Source organism: Tiliqua scincoides, chromosome 4, assembly GCF_035046505.1.
Source record: "Tiliqua scincoides isolate rTilSci1 chromosome 4, rTilSci1.hap2, whole genome shotgun sequence".
NCBI classification, from domain to species: Eukaryota; Metazoa; Chordata; class Lepidosauria; order Squamata; family Scincidae; genus Tiliqua; species Tiliqua scincoides.
Window position 1 is genome coordinate 185,487,572 of NC_089824.1, and position 26,138 is coordinate 185,513,709.

The 26,138-nt window shown below is 45.2% G+C and overlaps 1 protein-coding gene across 1 annotated transcript in view; it reads right to left on the reverse strand.

Annotated features, from left to right (window-relative positions):
- Positions 1 to 24,948, reverse strand: part of SYT6 (synaptotagmin 6) — a 164,760-nt gene extending 139,812 nt beyond the window's left edge. The window contains exon 1 of the mRNA XM_066625168.1: positions 24,801 to 24,948. Within this exon, the coding sequence (XP_066481265.1) occupies positions 24,801 to 24,948 (148 nt within the window). The remainder of the gene's footprint in view (positions 1 to 24,800) is intronic.
- Positions 24,949 to 26,138: the final 1,190 nt, after the last annotated feature.

Consider the following 26,138-nt stretch of genomic DNA (forward strand, 5'->3'; position numbering starts at 1 on the left):
TTAAAGGCAGAGGAGACCTGCCCTCTTTTGCCTACTGCTCAAGATATAGATCTATTTCAGTAGCATGTAAACTGTAATCCATTTTTAAAAAATAGACCTCCCCACCCTTCAAGATTTAGACATAGGATGGTGCTTTGTTTAATCCTTTATTGCACCTCAACTCCTTATGTGAAGAATCAGCGCTGCAGGTTCTGGTAATACTCTTTTGTCTGCAAAGCAGACCCAGAGTTGACACTTGTGCTCAGCGAGATGAGCTGGGGAGTCTCTGCTCCTGTGTTGTTTAACATTGCTGTTGTCTTTTTTTGGCTTGCCAAAAAAGGAAGAGGTCTAACCCTTCGAATCTATACTGCAACCATTTTCACAGGCAAGCATGAGTCTCAGATCCTAGAGATTTTGCAGGCAAATGGCCTGCATCTTTTCCCTGCCTCTGATGACCAAAGTCATGGAATACCATGCACCATAAAATCCTATTAAACCAAACAGCGTACAGTGATCTGGTTCAATGCTCAGGTCAGGTAATTCTGGGTCATGTATTGACAGGAAAGCTGCACCATTTTGGCAGGGGAAGGAGTAAATTTAGGAAAGCATTTAATGGACTAGCCTACTTATTCACTTTAAAGAAGAGATCCATATCTCCATCCAACTTTGCAAAGAAAGGATGAACATGATTTTACATGGTCAGAGTCTGAAGCACTTGGAACATAGGGGAATTTTTGCACTTCACCCACAGGAACAGACATGCTGGATTCTTTCCAAAGTATCATCCTGAATGCTGGCTATACTAAAAGCTGAGCTGCTGGCACCCAGCCTGCAGTACTTGCTGCTCAATTTTCTGCGATGTTGTCAAACAGTAACACACTGTAGCATAACAAATAGAACTCAATTTCAAGGTAGCACCAATTAGCATCAACCAACTTCAATGCACTTAGTGGTCCCAAGAGAGTTCTCTCCATCCCGTGTGAAATCTCTTCCACAAGAGCTCCAAATTGTCCCCACGCACACCGTCATGAGTCCCAACAGGATATGATTTTGCAGTGTTTAAGTATAATTAAACCGATGGCGTGACACAGAGAGCAGTCTTATCCTTCTCCCACCCTGGCAATTATTTTACGGGTAACGATTATATCCCTGAATTCAACAAAGCAAAAACAGATTAGATCTCTTAAATAAGCAAGTCACACAATTCCCAACCAGAAATGACATGAATCCTGGGAGTTGCAGGAAAAATATCAAACCAGACAATCAAAGCTGCCTGCCCACAGGAGAAAGCAATTGGAGGACTACAGAATTGCATCCATAAATGTGAACAGTGAGAAAACGAAGGGTGGGGGAAGATTAAAGGGATCATGGGCTAAGACAGAAAGTTAAATGAAGAATAGTATCGGGAAATTAGATTGAGAAGCTCACATGTGCACATTAACATATGTATCTAAGGCATGAGACACACACACATACACACTGCTCTGACAGTAGTGTAGCAAAACAAAAAGATAGCAAGGAGCAAGCATCTGCAAAGACGACAGAACAGAAGCTTGCCAGTTGCATTCTGCAAAACAATGGAGAATGCCAGTCTTTGCTTTGGTACCAAGTAGCTATAAGCACATGCTGGGTCTCTCTTGGCACAAAATATCTGAAAGCAAAATCTATGTCTCAGTCCCAGAGCTGCATCTACCTCTGAGGCACTGTCAGTGAAAGAAAGGAGAGGATTCTTAGCAACACGAAAGGGAAGCAGGAATAAAGAAAGCAACTTTGTGAGCTTCCACTTACCAGGCAGGTTTCTCTTCCTGATCCTCAGCACCTTCCTTTGCCTGCTCCACACATACGAACAGCAGCAGGGCTAAATGGGGGCTCCGTGTGTTTCTATGGAGTTTGAGATTCTGTTCCTTGACTAAGCACGAGGTGACTGCAGCTCCACTGGAATCAGCTCCGAGGTTCACATGCACAAAAAGTCTACAAATCTGATCAGCCTCAGTTCACTGCTGAGAGAGTGATGCAGCCAGCCAGCCAGCCAGCCAGCCTTCAGCTCACATCTGGGCATAGAGCATTCACGCACATACACACTCACCCCCCACACAACATACTTGCATGTGCAAATGATTTACACAAGCCCACCACCTGTTTTCAGGTGGATCTTTTTGTTCTGATATATCCACACAGACATTCATATAGGTTTCAATGAGACAATATCTGCTGCAGCTGTTGACAGGACATTGGGGCTGTGGGAACATGGTCCATAGACATTGCTTTGGGAGAACTTGGTAGATATATAGCTTCTGTACGAATTCAGACTCTGAAGGCACCTTCAGGTGCACAGTGACCACATCTGAAGATGCATTTATTACGTATATCATTTAGCATCACACATACAACCTTATGCATATAACATTCTGCTAGTTATAGACTGTTCTCATTATTTATATCTGCAATGTAATATCCACTGACTTAACCCGATGGATTCCCATAGCAGTTTATTCTATTATTCTACTCTACAAAAAGTTTGTTTAAAGTGCATTCCCAGTCATGTTTACTCAGAAGGAAGTCTCGCTCTGTCTAGTGGGGTTACTCCCTTTAAACTGTGTTTAGGATTGCAGCCTTCAGTACAGCTGGCCCAACTGTGTCTGCTGCCCAATGCCACCTCTTACTTGCCAGTGCCACCTTTGCTGGGGGGAGGGGGGCATAATCCTTTTCCAAAAAACCCAAAAAAGTTCCTTATCTCCTTACCACAATCCAGCCTCACATGGCATTTAAAAGGCAATTCCCTCTAAATTTTAAATGGCACACACAGAGTACTTGGCTGCCCTTCCCCTCACTCCACCTTCACATAGGGTTTAAAGTTTAAAGGGAATGCATCCCTTTAAGCTTTAAACATTGCACAAGTATGAACAGGTGGAGAGAGTAGTGAAGTGCTCCTTCCTTGTACAGGGACACGTTCTCTTTACACTTTAAAACTTGTGCAAGAATGGAGTTTGGGGGGAGGAGAGGATGTTCCAATTCTCGCAAATTTCTAGCAAGCAGGGAATTGATTGATATGGCTCACATCCATGGCAGTCTAAAGGAAGGTCCTTTCTCCAGATAACCAATCTCCATCCCAGGCTGTCCATAGGATTCACTCAATGAGTGACATGAAAGCACTGAATATTAGCCCATTTTTGGGGTGCTAATCATCTAAGACAGCAGTTCCCCAAACGTTTTAGCATAACGACCTCCTAAAAAAATGTTTACCAGCTGCTGAAGTCTCTGTGGCTATAATGGTGATTGGGCAGCAGTGCGCCCTCCGCCATAGCAGCTTGTTTAACTCTTGATGCACGTAGCCTAATCTGCCTTGTCAATTTTGCAAACCATCAAAAATTGGGTCATGACCCTTGTGGGTCAAGGACCCACAGTTTGGGAACCACTGATCTAAGAGACAACTTAATTAATTGTCAGAAACAATAATTGGGAATATGTGGAGTGGCTACTACAGAGAGTCTTATCGCATATGTCAGAAGCCTTATTCGCACACAGCCACATACACACTTGAAAGAGCTCATTGATCAGTAGTGAATCAGGGCTTTTGTGTTCTTTGAAGATCCCAGCCCAAAGGCAGAAAATCCCTAGCTGAGTAAATAGATTTACTTTTCCCTCTGTAAGCCTCCCACCCCACAATAAGTCTCCTCAGACCTGCAGCAACAATTTCACTGGCATAAGTCTGAGGAGAGAAAGGGGGCAAGGAGATTGCAGATAAGGCGGATATGATCTGGTGTGCACCATCGCAGCTTGATCCACACTGTCCCACAATTACCCTGACCCCCGTTCCTCCTCCTCCCAGCCCAGTTTTGCCTGTCTCCCTGTCCCTGTTCCATCCACCCCCTCCCACCTTCTGCTCTGGCTTACCTGCTCCAGTGGGCAGCTACTGCGGCAATGCAGTGCATGGGAAGGCTCTGGCCTTCCCACTGGCACTCCAGCAGCACACGCTACCAGAGCACACTTTATGGCTGCCTTATGGCAGCTAGTGCTGGTAAAACTCTATGTTCTGCCAGCAGGGCAGTCCAAATGGTTTCTCTCTCAGCAAGTGGCTTGCCACAAAGCATGGTGGAATACAAATCAGAAAGAAACCAAGTGCTCCAAACACATACAATGCTAGGGAGAGCAATAGATCATTATGGCATCTTGGGTAGCTCAGGTGGCCTATATGGCCAACATTAGTTTTGAGTTAGAGGGAGGCACTCAGCCCTTGAGTCTGTTAAATAACAAGATTTGCATAAATCACAAGTAATGCCAACCTGAACAAAAAAAGTATTAGACAAGCCGGGAAGCTGAAATAGCTAAGTACTTACAACACTAACACAATTTACTCACGTGACACTAATGTACAGTATTTATACCATATATGAATGCTCTTGATGGAGGACAGAATATAGAATAGACCCACTTTTCAAGCAAATCAGTGAAAGGCCTATCATTGTGATGAGACGATGGAGGGCCTCTATAATTCATACCTTTGTTGGATCTGCAGAGTCTGGGGCATTCAGGGACAGAGAGCAGGTTGCCTCCCACGGCAAAGTCCAAGAATGGCAGCTGCCATTCTCTGTTAGAGCCAGTGACATCCATTCACTTACATGGGAGAAAGTAACACTTACATTCAGGAACACTACATTAGTGTCCTTGTTCTTCCTTTGCTAATCCATGCTTTGTATGGAGCATGGAGGTGTTTTGCTGCCCTCCCTTTACTTGCTGTCAAGTTGTAGCTCTCTAACATGCAGTGTGATCCTATATAACAGTGGTTCCCAAATGTTTGAACACCGGGACCCACTTTTTCAAATGACACTCTATCGGGACCCACCTAGATTTACCAGACTTTTTAAAAAAGGAGATCTAGAAAGAAATAAAATTTTTGTTTATAAGTACAGTAATAATAACCAGAAAAAAATCCTTAGGTGCAATCCTACCCTGTGCTGAAACAGGCAAGCCAAGAGGCTTGTGCTGTGTCCAGCGCAGAATAGGGGCCGAAAGTGGCTCAGCCAGAGGCAAGGAGAAACTTTTTCCCCTTACATTTGGGTAAGGCACCTTTGCCCCTATGGGTCTCCTCGGACTTGCACCACCTCCTGAGGTGGCGCAAGTCTGAGGAGAGCGGAATGACTTAAAGCCACTCCAAACTCCCCAGGAACGGGGTTGGAATCCAGCATAAGTGCTGGATACCAGCCCTACCACCCACTCCCCACCAACCTGCCCCTGGGGCCACCCACTGCCCACCCTCCTCCTGCCCAAGAACGCTGGACCAACGCAAGGCTCACCAAGGAAGTGGGCGTGGATGCTTGTGTCAGCCTCTGCAGGCCGGTGGATCTCCGTGCACCAGCCCAGCTTACTCCCGAGGAGGCGCAAACATGCTTTACAGCACATTTGCAACCCTCCTGGGCCGGCGCAAGGGGCTTGCACCCGCCCAAGTGAAGGGCAGGATTGCGCCCTAAAACATTTATCTCTCTATATTTTCTCATGCTTCCACCTGCAAGAGCTAAGCTCTTTGCAGGATAATAAGCAGCAACAGTATCTGATTTTTGAATAGCCTCAGGGATTGAGGCAATTAGTTATCTGATCTTTCCATCACCCTTTGGTGACCCCCCAAAAATCAGGTTGCAACCTACCAGTGGGTCCCGACCAGCAGTTTGGGAACCACTGCATATAATGTTCACTCAGAACTAAAAGTTCAAAGTACTCAGTGGGGTTTACTCTCAGATAGGTGTGTATAGGATTGCAGCATGTGTCCCATAGAACACAAGTCACTGAGACCTGAGCCTCTTCCACCTACATGGCTCTAATCTGGGCTTCATGTTATGATCATGCTAGAGATGGACAACGAGAAAGAACCTTAGAACAGAACCATATATGAGTTGCAGTTCAATTAGCACATAAACTAATTCAAGCCTCAAGCCTTGCTCTAAGTCAATGCAATGTTCAAAAACAGAAGCTTGGGTTCCCTTGGGAATCTTGCAGTGGCAGTGTCATGGGGTATAAGGGATGCACTTCCAGAGGATGCATATTAGCAGTGAGTCATTAACTCAATTCAATCCACCCAGAAGTGACAGCCTAGATCTGCAGATGAGATGATTCACTTTTAATACTACAAAGTCAATTTTTCCCCAGTGGCCAGGAAAAACACTTTTATCTCTCTCTGTCTCACAAAGATAGCACAATGGGTCCTCCCTAAAGGTAACTCCTGTATTAGCTCAAGAAGGACTGAAAAAGGAACATGATGCATGCACCAATAGGCAGAGTTTAGGGGAAAGAGACATCACTGGACATTCCAATTTCTTTGAGCAGAAAGGGACTTCAAGGCCAGGTCATAATCCTGGCATGTTAATAATGCGGGTTGGGTAGATCCATGTCACATTAATTGCATTGCATCAGAATTACTGTGCACCTAGGTCACAATTCAACATAAATTTTATGTACCACATCCATGTTGTCTGTGCTCTTAAGATAGGTGATTTCTATAATAAGATCCTTTCTTCAAATTCTCCTGATGCTGTGATTATTGGGCTTCCTTTTTCCTCTCTTTTTTCCCATCTGTGATTTGGTGGGCGGGGGTGTGTGTGTGTGTGCTTTATGACCTGTATTGTTTCATTCTGAGTATGTGGGCAGAAGTGGTGGTGCACTTGTGGGATACAGTCCTGCCGCTTGCAGTGAGTCCCGCATCGCACACAGCATCCAAATTGCCAAAGGAGATGCAGCAATAAAATGTGAAATCAATAGACAATTATTGCCAGCACAGAGGCCGCCTATCAGTCAACAGAGACTCTTTGGCCACTGAGTATAAAGAAGGCTAAATGACCACAGAACGATCCAACAGTTCCAATCTGTGCCATTTTACAGCAGGACCACGTCTGCACATATCAGACCTCCAGGGAGTAGTTCATTATCTGGAATGAAAGCAGGAACCTAATCAGAATGTAAAAATGGGTAGTCAAGTCAATCAGCATTTCCCACCACAGCTCTTGGCAATGTTTCGGGAAATGGGCCTCACACAGTATTGCCGCTACACACCAAATGCTACAAGCATTACTGACAACAAAGAAAGCAGCCTGACTTTTTAAACAATTTCTTAAAGAGCTCATGAGATGGAGGCAAGGCAAAGAACAACCATCCCTGTCGCCTTCTTTCTAGGCCAAATCAATGTCCATGTGTGAAATAGGTCAGGGTACATTTTCACCTTATATTTATTTAGAGGTAGTTTAGAGATATCCAGCATTACTTTCTATTCATGCACCCAAGCAGTGATATGCAAAGAGAGTGACCAGGAAAGTGAGCTCCAAGTGCCAGGGCACCAGGGTGTTGAGGGGTGGGGGGCAACTGGGACAACACACTCCCCCTCCACAGCACTCCAGATGTTTCCTGGGCTCATTGAGGGAGCTTGTGCAACACTCATCACTGGAAGTGGCTAGTGCCGCTAATTGGGTCCACTAGCCCTCCCTGAGCTCCATATGGCTCAGAAATTGAACCATTCTGGAAGCCAGGGTGTCAGGCACAGGTAATGCACTGGTGCAGGGGGATGATATTCCATGAGCAAGGCCCCAGGTGACACTACTGCACCCAAGTATCTGAATGCTCTGTAGCAGATCATCCACAGATAAACAAATTCCCCCCCAAAAGTAAAAGATTTTCAGCTCAAAACAGCCCCTTAATTATTTAGGGCAGGGGTGCCCAAACCCCGGCCCTGGGGCCACATGTGGCCCTCGAGGCCTCTCAATGCGGCCCTGAGGGTGCCCCCAGTCTCCAATGAGCCTCTGGCCCTCCGGAAATTTGTTGGAGCCCGCACTGGCCCGACGCAACTGATCTCAGCGTGAGGGCGACTGTTTGACCTCTCGCGTGAGCTGTGGGATGAGGGCTTCCTCCACTGCTTGCTGTTTCACGTCTGTGGTGCAGTAGTGGCAGCAAAGGAAGGGCTAGCCTTGCTTTGTGCAAGGGCTTTTATAGGCCTTGAGCTATTGCAAGACCTTCATTCATTAATATAACTTCAACTTTAATATATTCATTTATGTAAACTTATGTAAATTTATTCAAATTTTAAATGTAAATTAATTCTTTTTTCTTCCGGCCCCCGACACAGTGTCAGAGAGATGATGTGGCCCTCCTGCCAAAAACTTTGGACACCCCTGATTTAGGGCAATGTCACTTCCTGCAGGTTATCTCACTTATCTCAAGAGGGTGTTTCTCTGCAGGGTTCACAGTGTGTCTGTTTCTGAATGACTGCTTGTCAACAGTGCTCCTGTGATACCAGCACATCCTGGGTCCACATATTTTCATTTATTTTGAGGCAATCTGGTTCATCCTACAGACAATTTGGTTTCTGTCACCCTCCTGCATTCTATCTTTATAAGCATCCAAGTGCACATCCATGTGTTAGAACTCCATTGGCTTTTTCAGCCACACTAGACGCTGTTCCAGAACCACCATTCAGAGCGTGATACCATAGTCTCTTGAGACTGAAGGTTGCCAACAACAACCAACCTGCATTCTATCTTTATAAGCATCCAAGTGCACATCCATGTGTTAGAACTCCATTGGCTTTTTCAAAATCATGACTTTAAAAAAGTGAACTACATGTTTTCTATATTATGGAAATTACTGAGACAAATTGGCAATCTCCATGGTCCCACTCATTCTTAAGGAGTCAGATAAAATATATGTATAAAACAAACTTGCAGTTCACCCCTTTAATACAGGAGGGGGAAGCAGACAATGGCTGGGCACAAGCAACAAGCATGTATCTTTCATGTTGGTTTCATCAGAACTTTGGTCCATATACACCTCTGCAGTAAATCAGACAGGGAATTTTTGCTCATATTCAGTTTCCAGTTGAGTAGAAGCTAAAGGTAAATGAACATCCAAAGGTCTGTAGCAAAGGCAACATTATAGGCAGCGCATCCAGGGCGGAGCTTTTGTGACATCACTTTCAGGGTGTCCTAGTGGAGGAGATGTTGGAGGTAGTGGCAGCTTCACTATCTGGCTGCTGCCCTGAGTATCTTCTCCATTGGAGGTTCTCCTTGAGCCTCCAAAGGAGAAGGAATGGGGGGTGACGGGCGACAGCCAGATCACAAAGCTGCAGCTGCTGCCTCCTCCTCCTCATAAGAACATAAGAAGAGTCTTGCTGGTTCAGGCCAAGGGACCATCTAGTCCAGCTTGCTGTATCTCACAGTGGCCCACCATATGCCTCAGGGAGCACGCAAGACAACACCTGAATCCTGTTGCTACTAACTTTCCAAAACACAAGGAGGAAGGGGAGACAACTGAAACATGAAGAGATGGAGGTGGCTTCAGAATTTTTTTAAAATATTTTTGATCCACAAATAACTGAAACTGTGGAAACCAGACCTGCAGATGGGGGGGTGGCATCTGTATTCATGGAATCATGTCAATACACATAGTAGGATGACCAGATTTTCCACTCAGATATGGCCTTAGTAGAGACAACATGGGTATTCTGGGGCATACTAAAACCAAACTATGAAACACTATGCATCATAGATTTCCATCATAGTCAATATCATCTTCTTATGGGTCAAGTGAATCAGGGCCCAATCCTATCCAATTTTCCAGTGCTGGTGCTGCTGTGTCAATGGGGTATGCATTGCACAATACCATGGGGAGGCAGTCACAGAGGCCTCTTCAAAGTATGGGAACATTTGTTCCCTTACTTCATGGCTGCATTGCGGCTGCCCCGGTGCTGGAACGTTGGATAGGATTGCGCCCTTATTCACCGAGATTCTGCCTAATGCCATTCACCTGCTTTGTCATAATCACATCTCCAAAGTCAGGGCAGATCATCTGTTTCATCAACATGTGCTGTCTCACAGGTTGTAGAAATACTTGCTAGATGTAAGACTGTAGTAACACACAGAATGTAGTAAACAGGGGCTCTGTCATGGGCCCAGGTTGCTGCTGGAGATGCTGACTTTGGCTAACTTTGGCAATGTTTGCACTGTATGCCCATAATGGGAAATGATAGATGACATCCTTGCCTCCTCTCAAGCTAGACAGGAAACAGGCAGCTCACTTCCTTTCATTGGTCATTAAGTTGCATTGGTGTCCAGTGACCATTTTTCCCTTGACCACCTATGCTTTCAGGAAATAAATTTCATCTAATCTGCTTTAAAATAGTCTTACCACTTGAAGACCAAAGAAAAGAAAAAGTTTCATGAAAGTGAAATTAATTTCTGCTTCAGGCATAAATTACCCTGCCTAGACATCGGCAAAAGCCTATCTGAACTATCCCTCTGGCATGATCTCTTTAGGTCCAAAAGATGTGAATCAACCAGACAGATCACTAGGCAGCCTGTAGCCAGGATCACGTTAGTTCAGATAAGGTACAGCTAGGAGAAGCATGACCCTAACTCGCAAGTAATGTGGCTTCAAGATGGAAAATAAATCTATCGCAGTTGTGCAGTGTCACAGCTTTGATTGTCCACATGCACTGTGTGTTGATAATAAACCAAAATACTATGCAGTCAGGCAGATTAGCAGCTCTAGCCTAAGCACAGCCATCTTTACCAAAAATAAGACAGTAACACCAGGAAAAGTATTTGAAGCATAGCTGGGAGAGGCTGTGGTGTGTGGAGGAAGATGGGATTCAACCCTTTGCTTCCTTTGCAGTCCCAGTCTGAACTAGCACCACCAACACCCTTTGGCTAGTTGCCCCAGAAGGGAATCTAAAACTGATGTCATTTTCCCTCTCCTAGGCACACAGCAGCAACAAGGGACCTGATCTACTTCAGGATTCTGGTATTCCTTAAATCTGGCATGCAGCTAGTGGAACAAACCAAAGATCAGAGGGAGGAGAGGGAGGGAGATCCCTCTCTCCACCTCCACTGCCAGAGCAGCAAAAAAAGTAGGAAGGTGAATGGATGGATAGCAGGCAGGGACACAGAGAAGGTGTAAATTGTTTCCGCACTGTCCAATGAACACTCGAGACAACAGATATGGGAGAAAGGGCAACTTTATTTCATGTTACCAAGAGAAGCAGAGGCTGAGACCTGCAGCATCCGAGGCAGCGAAAGCCCCTGTGGTGCGGGGAGGGACCTTTGGGCGGTACCAGAAACCTCTGCCCCCAGGCGGGCATGCACCCGACTCCAAGTCGTGCCCCGCTGCTGGGACGGCGCATCTCATCCATGTCTATCCCTTAAGGGGAAGGCAGCCGGACCGCAGACTGTGCCACCTCGAGCCGCTGAAGTGTGCCCCGCGGTCCTGGCCAGGGCCCCGTCCACGTCCTCGTGCCGCCAAGCCCCTGAGGACTGAAATAGGGTTCTGCCCTGCCTATGCCGCCTGAAGGTGCATGACAAAGTCCCATTCACACCTCCTAACCCGCACCACCAGCCCTCTTAAAGTGACCAATGGCAGCTTGCAAACAGGGGGGGTGTAACCCCCCAGGCCCATAACAGTCTGGGGTAGGCGAAAAAACTGCCTGCCCCTCGGCCAATCTTGGCAGGCAGCAAAAAATTCCTACCCAGCCCCAAACGGCGACCAGTTAAACTCAGACTGCCTCTAGGGCGGGCGGGCAGGTATTCCCACAGTGCCCACGTGCACAAGGAGGAAGAGGGCTGGGTCTCATCCCCTTTTAAAAGGTCCGCCGTGGCTGCTAGACCCAGCCCCCTTCACCTTCCCCTTGGGGAGGTGCTGGACTCTCAGAGTGTCCTGGCCAGGGCCAAACAAACTCCGACCACCTCTTTAATTGGGTGATCGGGATTCTTTGCTGAGTTAGATTTGTGACCTGAACTATGTCTCGATACTTGAGTCCATCACTACATATAAACACATTCTACCTATTTTCCTATCTTTGCATGTATGAGTGGCCATCCCATGACAGTGATCCATTGATAGGAATGTGTGGGCCCCCACAAGGAATCCCTACATTGGAATGCATGGTTGCAGTTTTAAAACAGACTTTTGTCTCCAGCTGGGAATTGGTTACCAGTGGGGTCCACATTATATTAAGTGGTTTGTGAAGTATAGTTTGGCATCAGTCAAGGAGTTAATCTCTCTTCCGCAGCACGCTTGCTGAAGTGTTTATATCAATAACTTTCTCCCATTAAGTGCCTTTTTTTGCTAATTGACTTAATTATCTATTTAGAATAACTAGCAACAGCTTGGTGCATACCTAACACAAACACTGGCTGCTGCAGAATCCACTAGAAAAATGCTGCAGCAAACACCAGGTACAACAAGCTTAGAAAACAAAACACAGCCTGCTGTGGCATTTTTCACAGTAGATTGTCAACTGCATTTGTCGTTTTTTGTGTGGTTAGAATGCCCATGACTAAGCATTTTTTTTGGAGAGGGGTGCCAAAAAAATGGGAATTTTCCTGTATATTTGTCACACAACCAAGACAATGGGTTCTCCTATATGTTTTACATCAGCTATAGACTACAATAGCTTAACAAGACCATGATCACAGGATTACTTTCTGTGTAACTGTGACAGTATATCCTGATCCTAAATATATTACATGAAGTCTCACCCCCAAAACCAGTGGGATATATGGCCACATACTGAGTTGAGAATTGGTATGTGACCCATACCAGCCCCAAACGGGTATAATTGAGAAGGAGTGGAGCTCTGGGACTTTTCCTACAGCAGGAGTGGTGATGTCTTCAGCTGGAGAGCTCAGGTGCTGCCTCTAAAACTTTTCTCAAAGGATCTCAGCCAAGAAGCAACATACAGCTCAGTAAGAGGCAAGCAGAGAAATTTGCCTAGCAACACATATTAATGTCTCTAGGCCATAGTTTTCCCCAAGGGTTGCCTGAGAGAGAGAGAGAGAGAAAGAGAGAGAGAGAGAGAGAGAGAGAGAGAGAGAGAGAGAGAGCTCATAGTGTCAAGGCTACAATCCTTGCAAATTTACATGGGAGTGTTTACTTATGTCTGAGTAAACATGCATAGGTTAGCACAGCAATTTTCAACCAGCATGTCATGAATGGTCTGGAGGTGTGCCATGGGAATTTGGGGAAGGTCATTTATTATTAGGGCCATTGGGAGATGTTTGTTGTCCCCCCACCAGCAGCAGCATGGTTTGCCTTGTCAATTATTGAAAAGCTGATGGTGTGCCTTGACAATTTTAGCACTTTGTCAGTGTGCCCTGAAATGAAAAAGGTTGAAAATCATTGGGTTAATACCGGAAAACTGCAATCCTATACACACTTCTGGGAGTAAACCCCATTAAACAATGCATAGGATTGTACCATAATATACCTTTTATATCTAACTGGTATATTTTTAAATTCCATTTTTCAATTTTTATACATTTGTTTTAAACTACTGCAACCCTCTTCAAGAGTTTGGGACAAACAGAGTGAGTTTGGGACAAACGGAGTGAGATGTTTACATGAAGTGTAATTTTCAAAGTAGAAATAAGTAGCGGGAGAAGAAGGCATTTTAATTAAGGCATATATAGTTGGGGTTTTTTTGTATAATCTTAGTGGTGGTGACTATGGGGCACGGCTACAGTGAGTGTCATGATGAGCTCTGGATACTTTGAAATTTACCACTACAACTGTTCCCAAGTACAGCTAATACAACATTGAAGCCACCCAGAATGTGGTACCTTCTGCCACCAGAGTGCAAATTCAGCATTTAAAACTGCAGTGATTAGTCTGATGAGTTTAGTTGTAAACGCTTACCACGATAGATCAATATATTCAGAAACTGAAAATGCATTTTGATTTATTCCTTGCTTAATAGATTTACCCCAAATATATCAAACTCCAGGAGAGAAACAGCTCAATACCCATTGTTATTAGAGACACCGTCAGTCTTATCTCTGCAACAACAGGTAGCCCATTAGACACAGACCTGCCAGCAGCTGCTGTTCCCTAGTTCCACAAACCATTTTTTTAATTACAGCCAGGAGTTTATCATCTTTGCTGTGTGTTCTGCAATGTTTCAAGCATTGGGAAAGCCTGACTCACTTGACACACCAAGTTGCCTTTCTCTTGTCCTCCCATTTTGGAGCGTCAGTGACAAATCGCTGTGCAGAGAATTAAATAAGCAAAACAGCGACTATTTCTGTGGCAAATGGTAACCTGCACGCAATCATTCAATAAGACCGGGACATGCAATGAATGGTTGTAAAGTGCTGTGAGCAAGAGGGATCAAGACTCCTTGGAAGTTTCCAAGGTTTCCAGAGAAGGAGGAAGATCTCATGCTAATGGAATAGCCAGTTCATAAAGACAAAAGACCCAGGGAACCAAAGCTCAAATCCTCAATCACAAATTCACCCACCGGCCTTGGGCAAGCCACTTTCTGTCTTAGTTCCCCATCTGGAAATGGGAATTATTGCAACCAATTTTACATGAGGGTTTAGGAGGGTGAGTAATATGAGGATTAGAAAATGATTATTAAGACAAGAGAGCCAGGTTTCAGTGACAGATTAAAACAGGTTTTCTGAAGCAGCTTTTAAACATGCTGCTGTTTTTGATATTTGGTTGTGCTTATCTGCTTTTGTGATATATAGATTGTTTATATTATTGCCTTTTGGTATATCAGCCTTGTGCATTTTTAATGGAAAGATTATTAATTCACTTATTTACTATTTAACATTAGTGGGGGGGGTGCTTTGTTGGCATTGGCTTGACAATGGCTTGCCCTTAAAAGTGACGCTTATAATTTTTTTTAATCACATATATTGCATCATATATCTGAAAAATCTTCTTCTAGGGATGCAGTTGGAATTGACGATCAAGCCGCATGTTCTCGGCAAGGAAGCACCTTCAAGCTTGATCATGCATTGGTGTGTGCGGCCAATTGCTTAATTGATAGCACACATCTGATAACTGACCAGAATGAGACCCTCATTTTTCTTTTTTGGCAGCATGTTCTTAAGGCATCATCACTGCTGCAAAAACACAGCTTGAATGGTGCAAGCCTATATTAAATTCCACATTAAACTCTTGGTCTCTGTGAGAGATAAAAAACTGCAGCATGTATTTTACTCAAACTGTTTCCTCGCCATTTCATTGGGTGCTATTTGCTTTTGTGTTTTGATGAAGAGCAGAGTTCCCACTTTGCCTGCATTGCACCAGTTGCTATTTGAACAAGCCTCAGTTTTTCCATTTCATCTTTCTCCTGAATTGAGCTGCCCAAACCATCATAAATTTGTCAGCTTCAGCCTCCCTTGCAGGGTCAGCATCAGCACAAGGCATCTGGGGTCCAGTGCTGAAAGGGAGCCCATTGCCCCAGGAGAGTACTGGACCCAGACAGCAATTGGTGGACACCGGTTGGGTGGGACCTCCTCTCCTTGCTGTTGCAGTGGACTACACTATTAAAACATGATGCTTTTTTCTTCTTTACAGGTGTGTCAGCAACAACAGCTGCAGCATTCTTACCCCACCACATTGTCCCATGTAGTGTCCAGAAATGTCACAGGCATTTGATCAAGAGTGGTCATCCACACATCAAACACCTCAATCAATGCACATGCACACAGTCAGGCTGAACACCATCCTGCCTGCAACCTGCTGTGGGCTGAGCTGATTGGCCTCATCTTGTGAACCATCCCCCACCACAATCACAGGTCTGAAAAAAGGGACTTGGAGCAGGGAGAAGGCAGAGGTGACAGCTGCAGACATACTAGTCCCAAACAGTGGGTGATTCTGCAGAAAAGGAACCTGAGGGCTTTCTCACAGCAGAAAGGATGTTTTGCTAGGGCCTAGAGAAAATGATTCCCAAGCCCCAACATAGCATCTTTCCCATGGAGGATTGGAATGGGAATCCCCAGTGGGCAAATGATGCTGTGTGCACCTGTGCAGTGCTCCTGCTGCAGAGAAAGCCCTTGGAAAATCAAACCTCATTTTTACTACCTATGCACAATATGGAGAATGGGGGGCATTTTTGACCTAGCTCTAGCATGTTTTCTATTTAATTTCTGAATTTCAATTTTGTTAAACACAATTTAATACAATTCCGTTTTTGAAGAGGCCAGTTTTTTTGGCAAATTTCAAGTGCTCCCTTTCAACAAACAAATTTCAAAAGGCTGCTCCGTAAACAGTAAAGGTTCATAAATTTCATAAGGCTGTTCAGTAAATAGCCAAGGTTCAACCTTTCTGCATAATTCCCATAGTGCTCAGGCAGCCCAATCCTGAGCTGCCTGGTGTGCGGGGCTGCAACGGTGCTGAAAATGGCTGCTGCCGCATCCAGCACATTCCAGACAGCTGCTGCCTCCTCCTCAGGAGGACATTTGTCCCCTTCCCCCAAGTAAAGTGAATAGCCCCACAATGGGGCTACTTGATTCTATGGCGACCCAAAGGTGTCCGACCTCTGTGTCAGGTGGCCAGTCCCACCTCTGGTCCCACCTCCCTCTCACCGGAAGCGCTGGTCCCACCTCCCTCCCACCCTGCTCTCTCTCCCCAAAACACCTCCTCCCCACCCTCTCCCTGCCCTTCCTCTTCCTCCCCTCTCCCCAGAATGCCTTCTCCCCACCTCCCCCCACGTCTCCACCTACCTCTCTGCTGCTTGGCAGTCTGTGCGACCACCGAGCAACAGAGCTCCGGCACTCCACCGGCACCAGTGCTAGTGGAGCACTGGCACTAGGGCCCACAAACGTGCCTTATGGCACATTTGCAACAGTGCGCACTGGCAGTGAGCTGGCGCGCACTCCATAGGGTTGGGTCCTAAGTCTTTTAAGCTGGAAATGAGTTCCATAAATAATACATGATACTATGCGGTTGGTTATTTTTCACCTTAGAAGAGATATGACGTTATGTGCTGATGTCCCATGAAGTTGTTTTATTGACATGCAATTTTAAAAAGCTGTGTGGGCCAAAACAGAAAATCAGAAAACATGCTGGCATCATGTTATTATAACACCCATTGGCCCCTCCCCCTCCTCAATAATTAGGGTCCCCATCAATGTGGGAAACACAGGTAAGGCCCCTCTCACATGAATGTGAGCAGTGTGATATGCCTCTGGGCAGTGTGGCATATCAGCATTAGAGGAAGGAGTCAAAGGCATGGCCCCATTCACTCCCACCTTCAATAAATACATGGGGGATTATGTGAGAGGAAAAATGAATACCTTATTACACTCACACCCTCTGAATTTACATACAGATTCCACAGACCCTTGATGATGGGATGACCAACTTCACTGGCATTCAACTAACTACTTGTGTAGAATATGTCTTGATCCTTCCTCATATAGAACACTTTGCCGAGACTCAAATCTTCCTGGCTTGCCCTGCTCTGGTCCGCTTCACTTTCTGCTCTGTCTCATACAAATGACACAAAGTATAAAATTATAGCCAAATACATGCAGGTTGTTCTACATGGGAAATCACCTATGGGAAATAGGTGCTGCATGCAGGCTCAGATAACATAGGGAGGCACGAGGGCATAATAGAAGGAAGCCTCTTATCATCATAGCAAAAGTGCCAGAAAAATGTTGGTTGGTTGCACTTGGCTCATTATACAAATGCTCTCATTCTGCTCTGCTGGCTCAATAATGTAGCCAGGATGCACTCTGATGTCACCAGCATTAACCAATGGGAATCTTTCCTATGTGCTCAGCCTTTGGCTGGCACAGAAGGCAATAGCCTCTCACAGAGACTTTATGGTTCCTTCTTTCAACTTTAGGGCTTTCTGGACCTTTAACAATTGTGTAGAGATGGGAATTTCAGCAAGTGCAGCTTGTCATGACAAACTGCACCTCCTGAAATTCCCTCTTCTACACAATGTAAAAGGTCCAGCTGCCCTGAAGTTCAAAGGTGGATCACCCCTGTTTTAAGCCAAATAACTTGAGAAGTTCTAAGATACTGTATTAGGTCAGGGCTGGAATCTGGAATCAGTATTATTGGTGACCTGCCAAGGTCCATGCTTCAGCAGGTGTTCATCGCCAAACCCTGGAGCCTCCAGGCCTTCCTGCTGCTTCTCCATGCTGTCAGCGCCTATTCACTTGCTCACTTGCAGCAAGCAAGCAGAGACACAAACAAGGAGAAGGATGAGAGCCCCCCCGGGGGGGCAGCTATACAGATTAGATCTAGAGAAAGCAATAGAAATTTGATCCAATGCACAGCAATAGAAATAAAGTGGGGAAGAGGAGGAGGGCCTGCACAGGGAGTAGGACCCCCAAAACTGTGCACATCAAGGTTATATGAATTTCTATGTCATAGAGTTCCAAGGAGATATCTAGCAACAGCCCCTGCTTCAATGCAGGGTCACCTAACCATGATCACCTTGCAGATGCCACCTTCTAGTAAGGCAGAAACAGAGTTGAATTAGTTTCTTGATTATTAACAACTGCAAAAATATCTCTGATATTATCAATATTAATAGACTGTGGCAATCCTAACTCATCTGACATGTTATAAGAAAGATAGAGAAACATTACAGCTGAATAGAGTTGCTGGAAAGTTGATTTTATTTATAGCATGCTGAAATGATGGTTTTCAAGATGGCACACAACTTTATGTATTTTTTTTCCTTCTTGTATGAAACGTATGATTGCATTACATGGCATGGTATTCTCCTTTATGGAAACAATAATTTATAAAGAACAGCAAACAGCTGCACGAGAAAGCTGCTGACACCTGGCTATGTCCGGCAGTTCCATTTGAAAATGGGCTTGTGACCCACTGGATCTTCAAAATAGTTGGTGTTATGCACACCCACCTTAAGTACAGAAACCCTGGACAGCTCTCCATATCATCAATATGAAGTGGCTAAGGGGATAGTTTCAGAGCACAAGGCAAAAAGTGCATCCCAGAGTCCTCCACAGCACTGCTGAGATCTGGGGTACATCTTATCCCGTACAATCCGGCTCGTCCTCTTAGGTCATCAGAGAAGGCCTTTTTACAAGTACCGCCACCTAGGGAGGTACATGGGGCAGCGGCATGAAATAGGGCCTTCTCAGTAGTGGCACCAACACTATGGAATTTCCTTCCCCTTGACTTAAGAACTGCTCCCTCTCTTGAAACTTTTTGGCGAGGCCTGAAGACCCTTCTGTTGAGACAAGACTTCTGAGTTCCTGGCCTTTTAAACATCTTTTAAACATCTTTTAATATCTTTTTTAACATCTGGTTACAGGCCTGATCCTTTTCTAATTTGCTGCACTATGCTCTTTTACCTGACTACTTTTTTATCTAACTACTCTTTTTATATGTCGTTATGTTTTTATCTGTTTTTAAATTTTGTTTTTTAATTTGTTTTAACCTTGTTTGTAAGCCGCCTTGAGTCCCTCCAGGGAGAAAGGCGGGGTAAAAATAAAGTTCATCATCATCATCATCATCATCATCATCATCATCTTATGTATTGCAGACACTTCTCTCAGTAAGCTCACACTAGTGGAACCACATACTTCATTGTTTGTTAATACAGTACTGAAAAGTGGCAAGATTCCAGATCTCTTATGCACACATTATATGATTTGAAGAGCCCAAACCTATTCTTCCCCCTTGCTGATGCAACAGCACCAAAATAGTGACCACTGCATCCTACAATGGGGGTGGGGGCAGTTGCAGAGGGTTGTTCCCTTACCCAGGCAGCTGTGGGGAGGTGTCTGCTCAGACCTGTGCTAGCTAAAGCTCACTGGTGCAGAACCACATGGAAAACTATGAAAATGGGAAAACATATAGATCTAACTGTTTTCTCTGCCCTGCATGCATTATCTCTTGAATGTTCCCAAGAGCTTTTGAAGTGTTCTTCAAAGCAATACATTCCTCACTATCTCTGTTGGTGTGGTTCATTCCTATTTTTCTTTGTTGGTCTGCATCCTGGGAACAAACTCATTTGCCCAGCTGTAAGCTTAACCCAGTGATCCCAGACCATTCCCTGTTCCTGTGCCTGTATTAATATCTTTATCTGTATCTTTCTGAAAATGTTCTGAACCCCTTCCCATTGAAATTAATCGGAAATGACTTCAAAACAAATCAAATTTGAAAGGAAGCAACTATCTGAATTTGGTAGGAGGTAAAGCAAATTTTTGAAATGAGCCAATGAAACAGATCGAGCCACTAAGTGAAGCAAAATCCAAAATAATTTTTTGTGTGCATCCATAAATTGAAACTTATGCAGGAATGCTGTGTGAGTGCTGCCTGGTCTCAGATAGTTTGCCCAAATCACTGTGATGTAGCTACACTGGTTGCTTCCATCCCCACCTGGCAAAGTTGTTAACACACTCATCTTGGAATAGCCGAAGTAGTAATGGAATGCAAAGTTTCAGGTATAGAGATTATCCCTTTAAACCTCTCCATTCATTCCAGAGTGGTAGAATCAGGAATAGTCGCTACTTGCTACCTGGTAGGCAGCTACCAGAGGCTACTTGTGTTCCAGACATCACTAGAGCAAGTAGTCGACTTGGAATGGCACAAGGTCCTTGGCTGCACCCTGACCTTATCAGTTGCCTATCTGACTGATTCAGGGTGGCTCTCTCTTTCACTGTCTACGGAAACTCTTCTTGCTCTCTGCACGCAGAAGGCTCCAACATCTTCATACTCTCCATCTGAGCTCCTGTATACCATGCATTCTGGATCATTGCAGCTCACTCAGAAGCAATGCTATCCTTAGGAATTATACAAAGACTTGGGAGTTTGCCTGAGCACTAGCAAGCAACAAATACTAAGATGGGCAAACTTCCCTTGGGTCAGTGCGGAATGAGGCTTGGCAAAATGATCTCTTTTCCATCCATCCACAACCATTCAGAATAATTTGGTTTAACCCGCAAGCCCAATTCTGAATTCAGACCCTTTCATGCTCCCACTTCTGTCACTGAAAGTGCACCAGGAGCCCCAACCCCTTCTGCCTTCACCTCACCCAAGAAGCAAACACTGCCTTGACTCTCCTTCCCTTTTTCTAACGTGAGGGTGAGGCAGCAATAAGGCAGAGGGAGATCTCATTGGAGATTTCTGAGCATAGAATCATAGAGTTTGACCTAAAAGGTCATCTAGTCCAACCCCTGCCTGTAGCAGGAAATCCTCTTAGAGCATCTCCAACAGGTGCTTGTCGAGCCTCTGCTTGTCAAGCCTCCCTCCATCCTTGCTGCCTAGGATGCAGCTACAAAATATCTCAGCTATCAGGAAGCTTTGGAAACGTAGCTGTCTGGAGTGAATCACATCCATAATATAGGCTCAGGTACTATGCTGAACTACATTTCCCAGGCTCTTGACAGTTGGGACATTGCCATGGCATCATTGAAGGCACCAGACAGGAAGGGAAGTATACTGGCTCACAGTGGAATCTGAATTGGCAATTAACTGTGTAAACATGTGGGGCTCACTTCATAAGAACATAAGAACAGCCCCACTGGATCAGGCCATAGGCCCATCTAGTCCAGCTTCCTGTATCTCACAGCGGCCCACCAAATGCCCCAGGGAGCACGCCAGACAACAAGAGACCTCATCCTGGTGCCCTCCCTTGCATCTGGCATTCTGACATAGCCCATTTTTAAAATCAGGAGGTTGCACATACACATCATGGCTTGTAACCCGTAATGGATATTTCCTCCACAAACTTGTCCAATCCCCTTTTAAAGGCATCCAGGCCAGATACCATCACCACATCCTGTGACAAGGAGTTCCACAGGCCAACCACACACTGAGTTAAGAAATATTTTCTTTTGTGTGTTCTAACTCTCCCAACACTCAACTTGAGTGGATGTCCCCTGGTTCTGGTGTTATGTGAGAGTGTAAAGAGCATCTCTCTATCCACTCTGTCCACCCCTTGCATAATTTTGTATGTCTCAATCATGTCTCCCCTCAGGCGTCTCTTTTCTAGGCTGAAGAGGCCCAAACGCCGTAGCCTTTCCTCATAAGGAAGGTACCCCAGCCCAGCAATCATCTTACTCACTCTCTTTTGCACCTTTTCCATTTCCACTATGTCTTTTTTGAGATGTGGCGACCAGAACTGGACACAATACTCCAGGTGTGGCCTTACCATCGATTTGTACAACAGCATTATAATATTAGCCTTTTTGTTCTCAATACCTTTTCTAATGACCCCAAGCATAGAATTGGCCTTCTTCACTGCCGCCGAACTTTGGGTCGACACTTTCATTGACCTGTCCACCACCACCCCAAGATCTCTCTCCTGATCTGTCACAGACAGCTCAGAACCCATCAGCCTATATGTGAAGTTTTGATTTTTTGCCCCAAAGTGCATGACTTTACATTTACTGACATTGAAGCGCATCTGCCATTTTGCTACCCTTTCTGCCAGTCTGGAGAGATCCTTCTGGAGCTCCTCACCATCACTTCTGGTCTTCACCACTCGGAAAAGTTTGGTGTCGTCTGCAAACTTAGCCACCTCACTGCTCACCCCTGTCTCCAGGTCATTTATGAAGAGGTTGGAAAGCACCGGTCCCAGGACAGATCCTTGGGGCACACCGCTTTTCACCTCTCTCCATTGTGAAAATTGCCCATAATGCCACCAGTCTTTACAAGCAGGACAGATACCTATTCCAAGACAGCTAATTATGAGCTTCACATCCCATCACTAGCAAGTATCACATGGATCATGGAAGCAGCAGCTTGTCCAAACTGGGACACTGTTTGTACGATGCAGGGAACAGCAGGGGGAAGAACAGTTCTAAGGCAACAGCATAGCTTCCTCCAGCACTAGCTTCAGCAATCAGGCAACTCCTGCTGAATCACAGCACCCATCCCCATGGCCAGCAGTTCGAAGTGACACAGTGCAATCAGTGAAAAGATTGGTTCAAGCAAGTGATAAAGTCTGTGAACTTTTTCCCAAAACTTTTGATTGAGGAAAGTGTCTCAGAGGAAGAGCTCAGAAATCTCCCTTGCCAAGTTCCATGCCATTATCCTGATGCCCTGTCAGCAAGGCAGATATATTGCCTGGGTCCAACTTCAGAGGCTGTTTGGAGAGCCAAGCTTTGTTCATCACTTTCCACATCCCAAAGACAAGAATGGCTGTTTAATCATGTGTAGCTCCCTTGCCAATTATCAAAACACAGCTAGAACCTTACACACATGCCACCAGGAGACAGCTTCCACTCTATGGTAGACGTGATCCCTCCATCTCTCTTTGTTCTCCCCACTGAGTTAGCAGAATTGTCCTGTTTTGTGGCATTCTTATTAGTTTTAGTTTAATGGGGTCTGTTATTGCTGTGCTTGTATTCATTTTGCACTATTTGCTCTTCATCATGGTTTCATTGTTTTAATTGGCACGCTCCCTTTAGAGAACAAAAGGACAATAATGTGTACAAACAAACAGAAAGTAATCTGAGATCACAGGACCGTGGCCTGAAACCTATGTGTTGATGTGTATGGTGAGATGCCCCAAACTATAAAGGGACACAAAGATTTCCAGTTCCTGAATACAAACTAAGAAACTCTAGCTCAGGACTGATTCTTTTAAAACCAAGCAAATTCTGATAAGCAAGCATAGTTCTGAGCTGTGTTCAAATACTATGATTATAAATACTTCAACAAGCATGAACTACCCACCCCCTGCCATATACAGAACTGAAGATGGCATAAATCCTCTCTTTTCCTATCAGGTGAATGGGTATAATTCTTCACCACCATGTACCATTTGCATGGCAATGGAAAGAATATTGTATCACAAATGTAAGAACAGCCATTTTGGATCCAACTTGCCAAGTCACACAGCATTCTGTTCCAGTGGCAGCCAGTCAAAAGCCTTTGACAAACTCACAAGCAGGGCAAGAAGGCGACAGACCTCCTCAGCTGTTTGTCCCCAGCATCTCTTGATATTGCTGCTGGTGAGATTGTCAATACTGCTGCTATTCTGATGGGTCCATTTTGTAATAATGGTGAATAGCCACTGATAGACCTGTTCTCATGTAAGATTTAAAAGCAAACTTTTACACCCTGCAATGAATGATAGCCCTTCCCAACAAAGAATAATATATATATATTGCAGCCTAGTTTGGGATTAATCGATTCCTTTTACTTTGGCAAGGATTGCAAAGTCAAGCCCAACTCAATCTCACAATAAAACTCTGCTCTTAACCAGCCGTTAGACCGCACGTCAGCCTGCACATCCGCTGTTACACACTGCAGCCACTTCTTCCACCTAATCTCACTTAATGAGCGAACTACACCTTTGCTTGTTCACATTAACCACAACAGTTGTCAAAATGCGAGGGTGTTCCCCCCAACCGCTAATGCTAACTAACAGAAGAAAGCCTTTGAATGTTCACAAAGCACACCATTCAGTTCTTGATTTTCTTATGTTCATATCTACTGAAAGCCTCCACTGAAATAAACAAGGATTTCATCTCTGAATAGGAAGACGCGATTTCTACCATTCCCTTCCTGCTATTTTGATTATGATTTTGCTCACACCAAGCATTAAACCTGGCAAGGCAACAGGTGACTTTTTGCACCAACTTCAGCACCAGAAAAATGTCATAGAATCATAGAGGTGGAAAGGTCATCTAGTCCAACCCCCTGCCTGTAGCAGGAAATCCTCCTAGAGCATCTCCAACAGGTTCCTGACGATCCTTTGCTTGAAGATCTCCAGTGAGGGAGAATCCACCACCTCCCTTGGCAATCTGTTCTGCTGCCAAACTGCCCTTACAGTCAGGAATTTTTTCCTGATAGGTCATCCCCCTCCCATTCTGATCCCTGCAGCAACACTCTTCCTTTCCCGTTCAATTCCTGCCTTCCCTGCTGAACTTGCTGTTTTCAACAGGTTTCTTTGGACTCTGACAATCCACATCTGCTTGGGATACAATGAGATGGAGACAAATGCCAGGCACAGGTGGCATGCAGAACATTTGCACAAGCTCCATCTCCTTTGGCAAAAGCGTCTTCTCCCATAGCACCTTGTGAACACGAGTCAAGTAGGACAGGGGGCACTGTACCTGGCTCTGGGGCACTCAGGTCTGGAGAGATCTGGAGGAACTCCTTGCAGGTGTCCAAGTCCAGTTTGGGCACGCTGTTCTTGCGGCAAAGGTCGGTGACAATCCGAGTTGCTGTCTGACACTGGCTGTCCTCCTTAGCGGCACTCATTTCCCAGGCTGCATCTCCATTTGCCTCCTAACCTGGCTGACTAGGAAAGATCAAAGTAGGAGGAAAAGGATCACAGTAACAGTGCCACACACTTCAGGGCTCCACTAGTGCATTCATGGCATGCCCGGGCTTCCCTGCCCAGAAGCACCCCAGGGATGCAGCCTGTGGTCAGGATTGAGGCTTGTCACTCTGAGGCCACTACCCACAAACAAGCACCGCTTGCTGCAAAGCCTTCCGAGACTCTTGTTGCATCCGATAAATCAGAGAGCTGTGTTTACTGCCAAGGCGTGTTCTGCACAAGGATCCTCCTACCCAATTCAATTTGAAGCCTTCTTTTGCATAGTTTCAAAGCCTCATTCCAGAGAATCTTTTTAACTCCTTTGCTGCAGCACTTTCTCTTCCAGGTGGTGGAGGAGGTATCATTTCCAGCTACATGTGCAAAGAAGTGAAGCTCAGTAGCTGGTGCACAGGGGAAAAGAAAGAGCATTGAAATCTCACTGTGCAGAGCAGCTTGTCACAACACCGAGCTGGAGCTGAGCAACACCATTGGTTACTCCGCACACTGCTTCCAGCACAAGGGAGGGAACAGGTTGTATTTATTGGCTCATCCCAGCCCTAACATGCTAAACTGCAGACTGCTAATAGGGTTGTGCCAGCCCTGTTTTGTGTTCAGTAATTAGATCATTGTTTTAATTTACAGTACCACTTCTGGGTTCCCACTGTCAGATCAGGCTGCACAATCAATGCACACTTCGGGAAAGCGCCAATTGTCGGCAATGAGCAACGAGCTCATAATGGGCAATTAAAATAGTACTTAGTGGAAAAATGAATTCTGGAGTGGAAAAGGAGAAGGAAGAGGGGGCTGCCAAGGATTAATGTAGGGGAAGCCAAGGAGTTTGCAGTTCTTCTCATGGGCCATAAGAAAGTGGGTGCTTAGAGCAATGTCTCTGCACTTAAGAGGGTCAGAATCAGATAATTGTCTGCTAACCTGATTCTGTATAGCTGCAGCACAGTACAAATCTCTGCAACTGGAAAGTCAGGGTGCTGTAGTGGTGGTTCTGGTGTAGAACTTAGACCTGAGAGATCTAGGTTCCAATTCCTGCTCAGCCATAAAGCTTCTTGGGTGACCTTGGGCCAGACACTATCTCTCAGCCTCACCTACCTCACAAAGTTGTTGTGAGGAGAAAAGG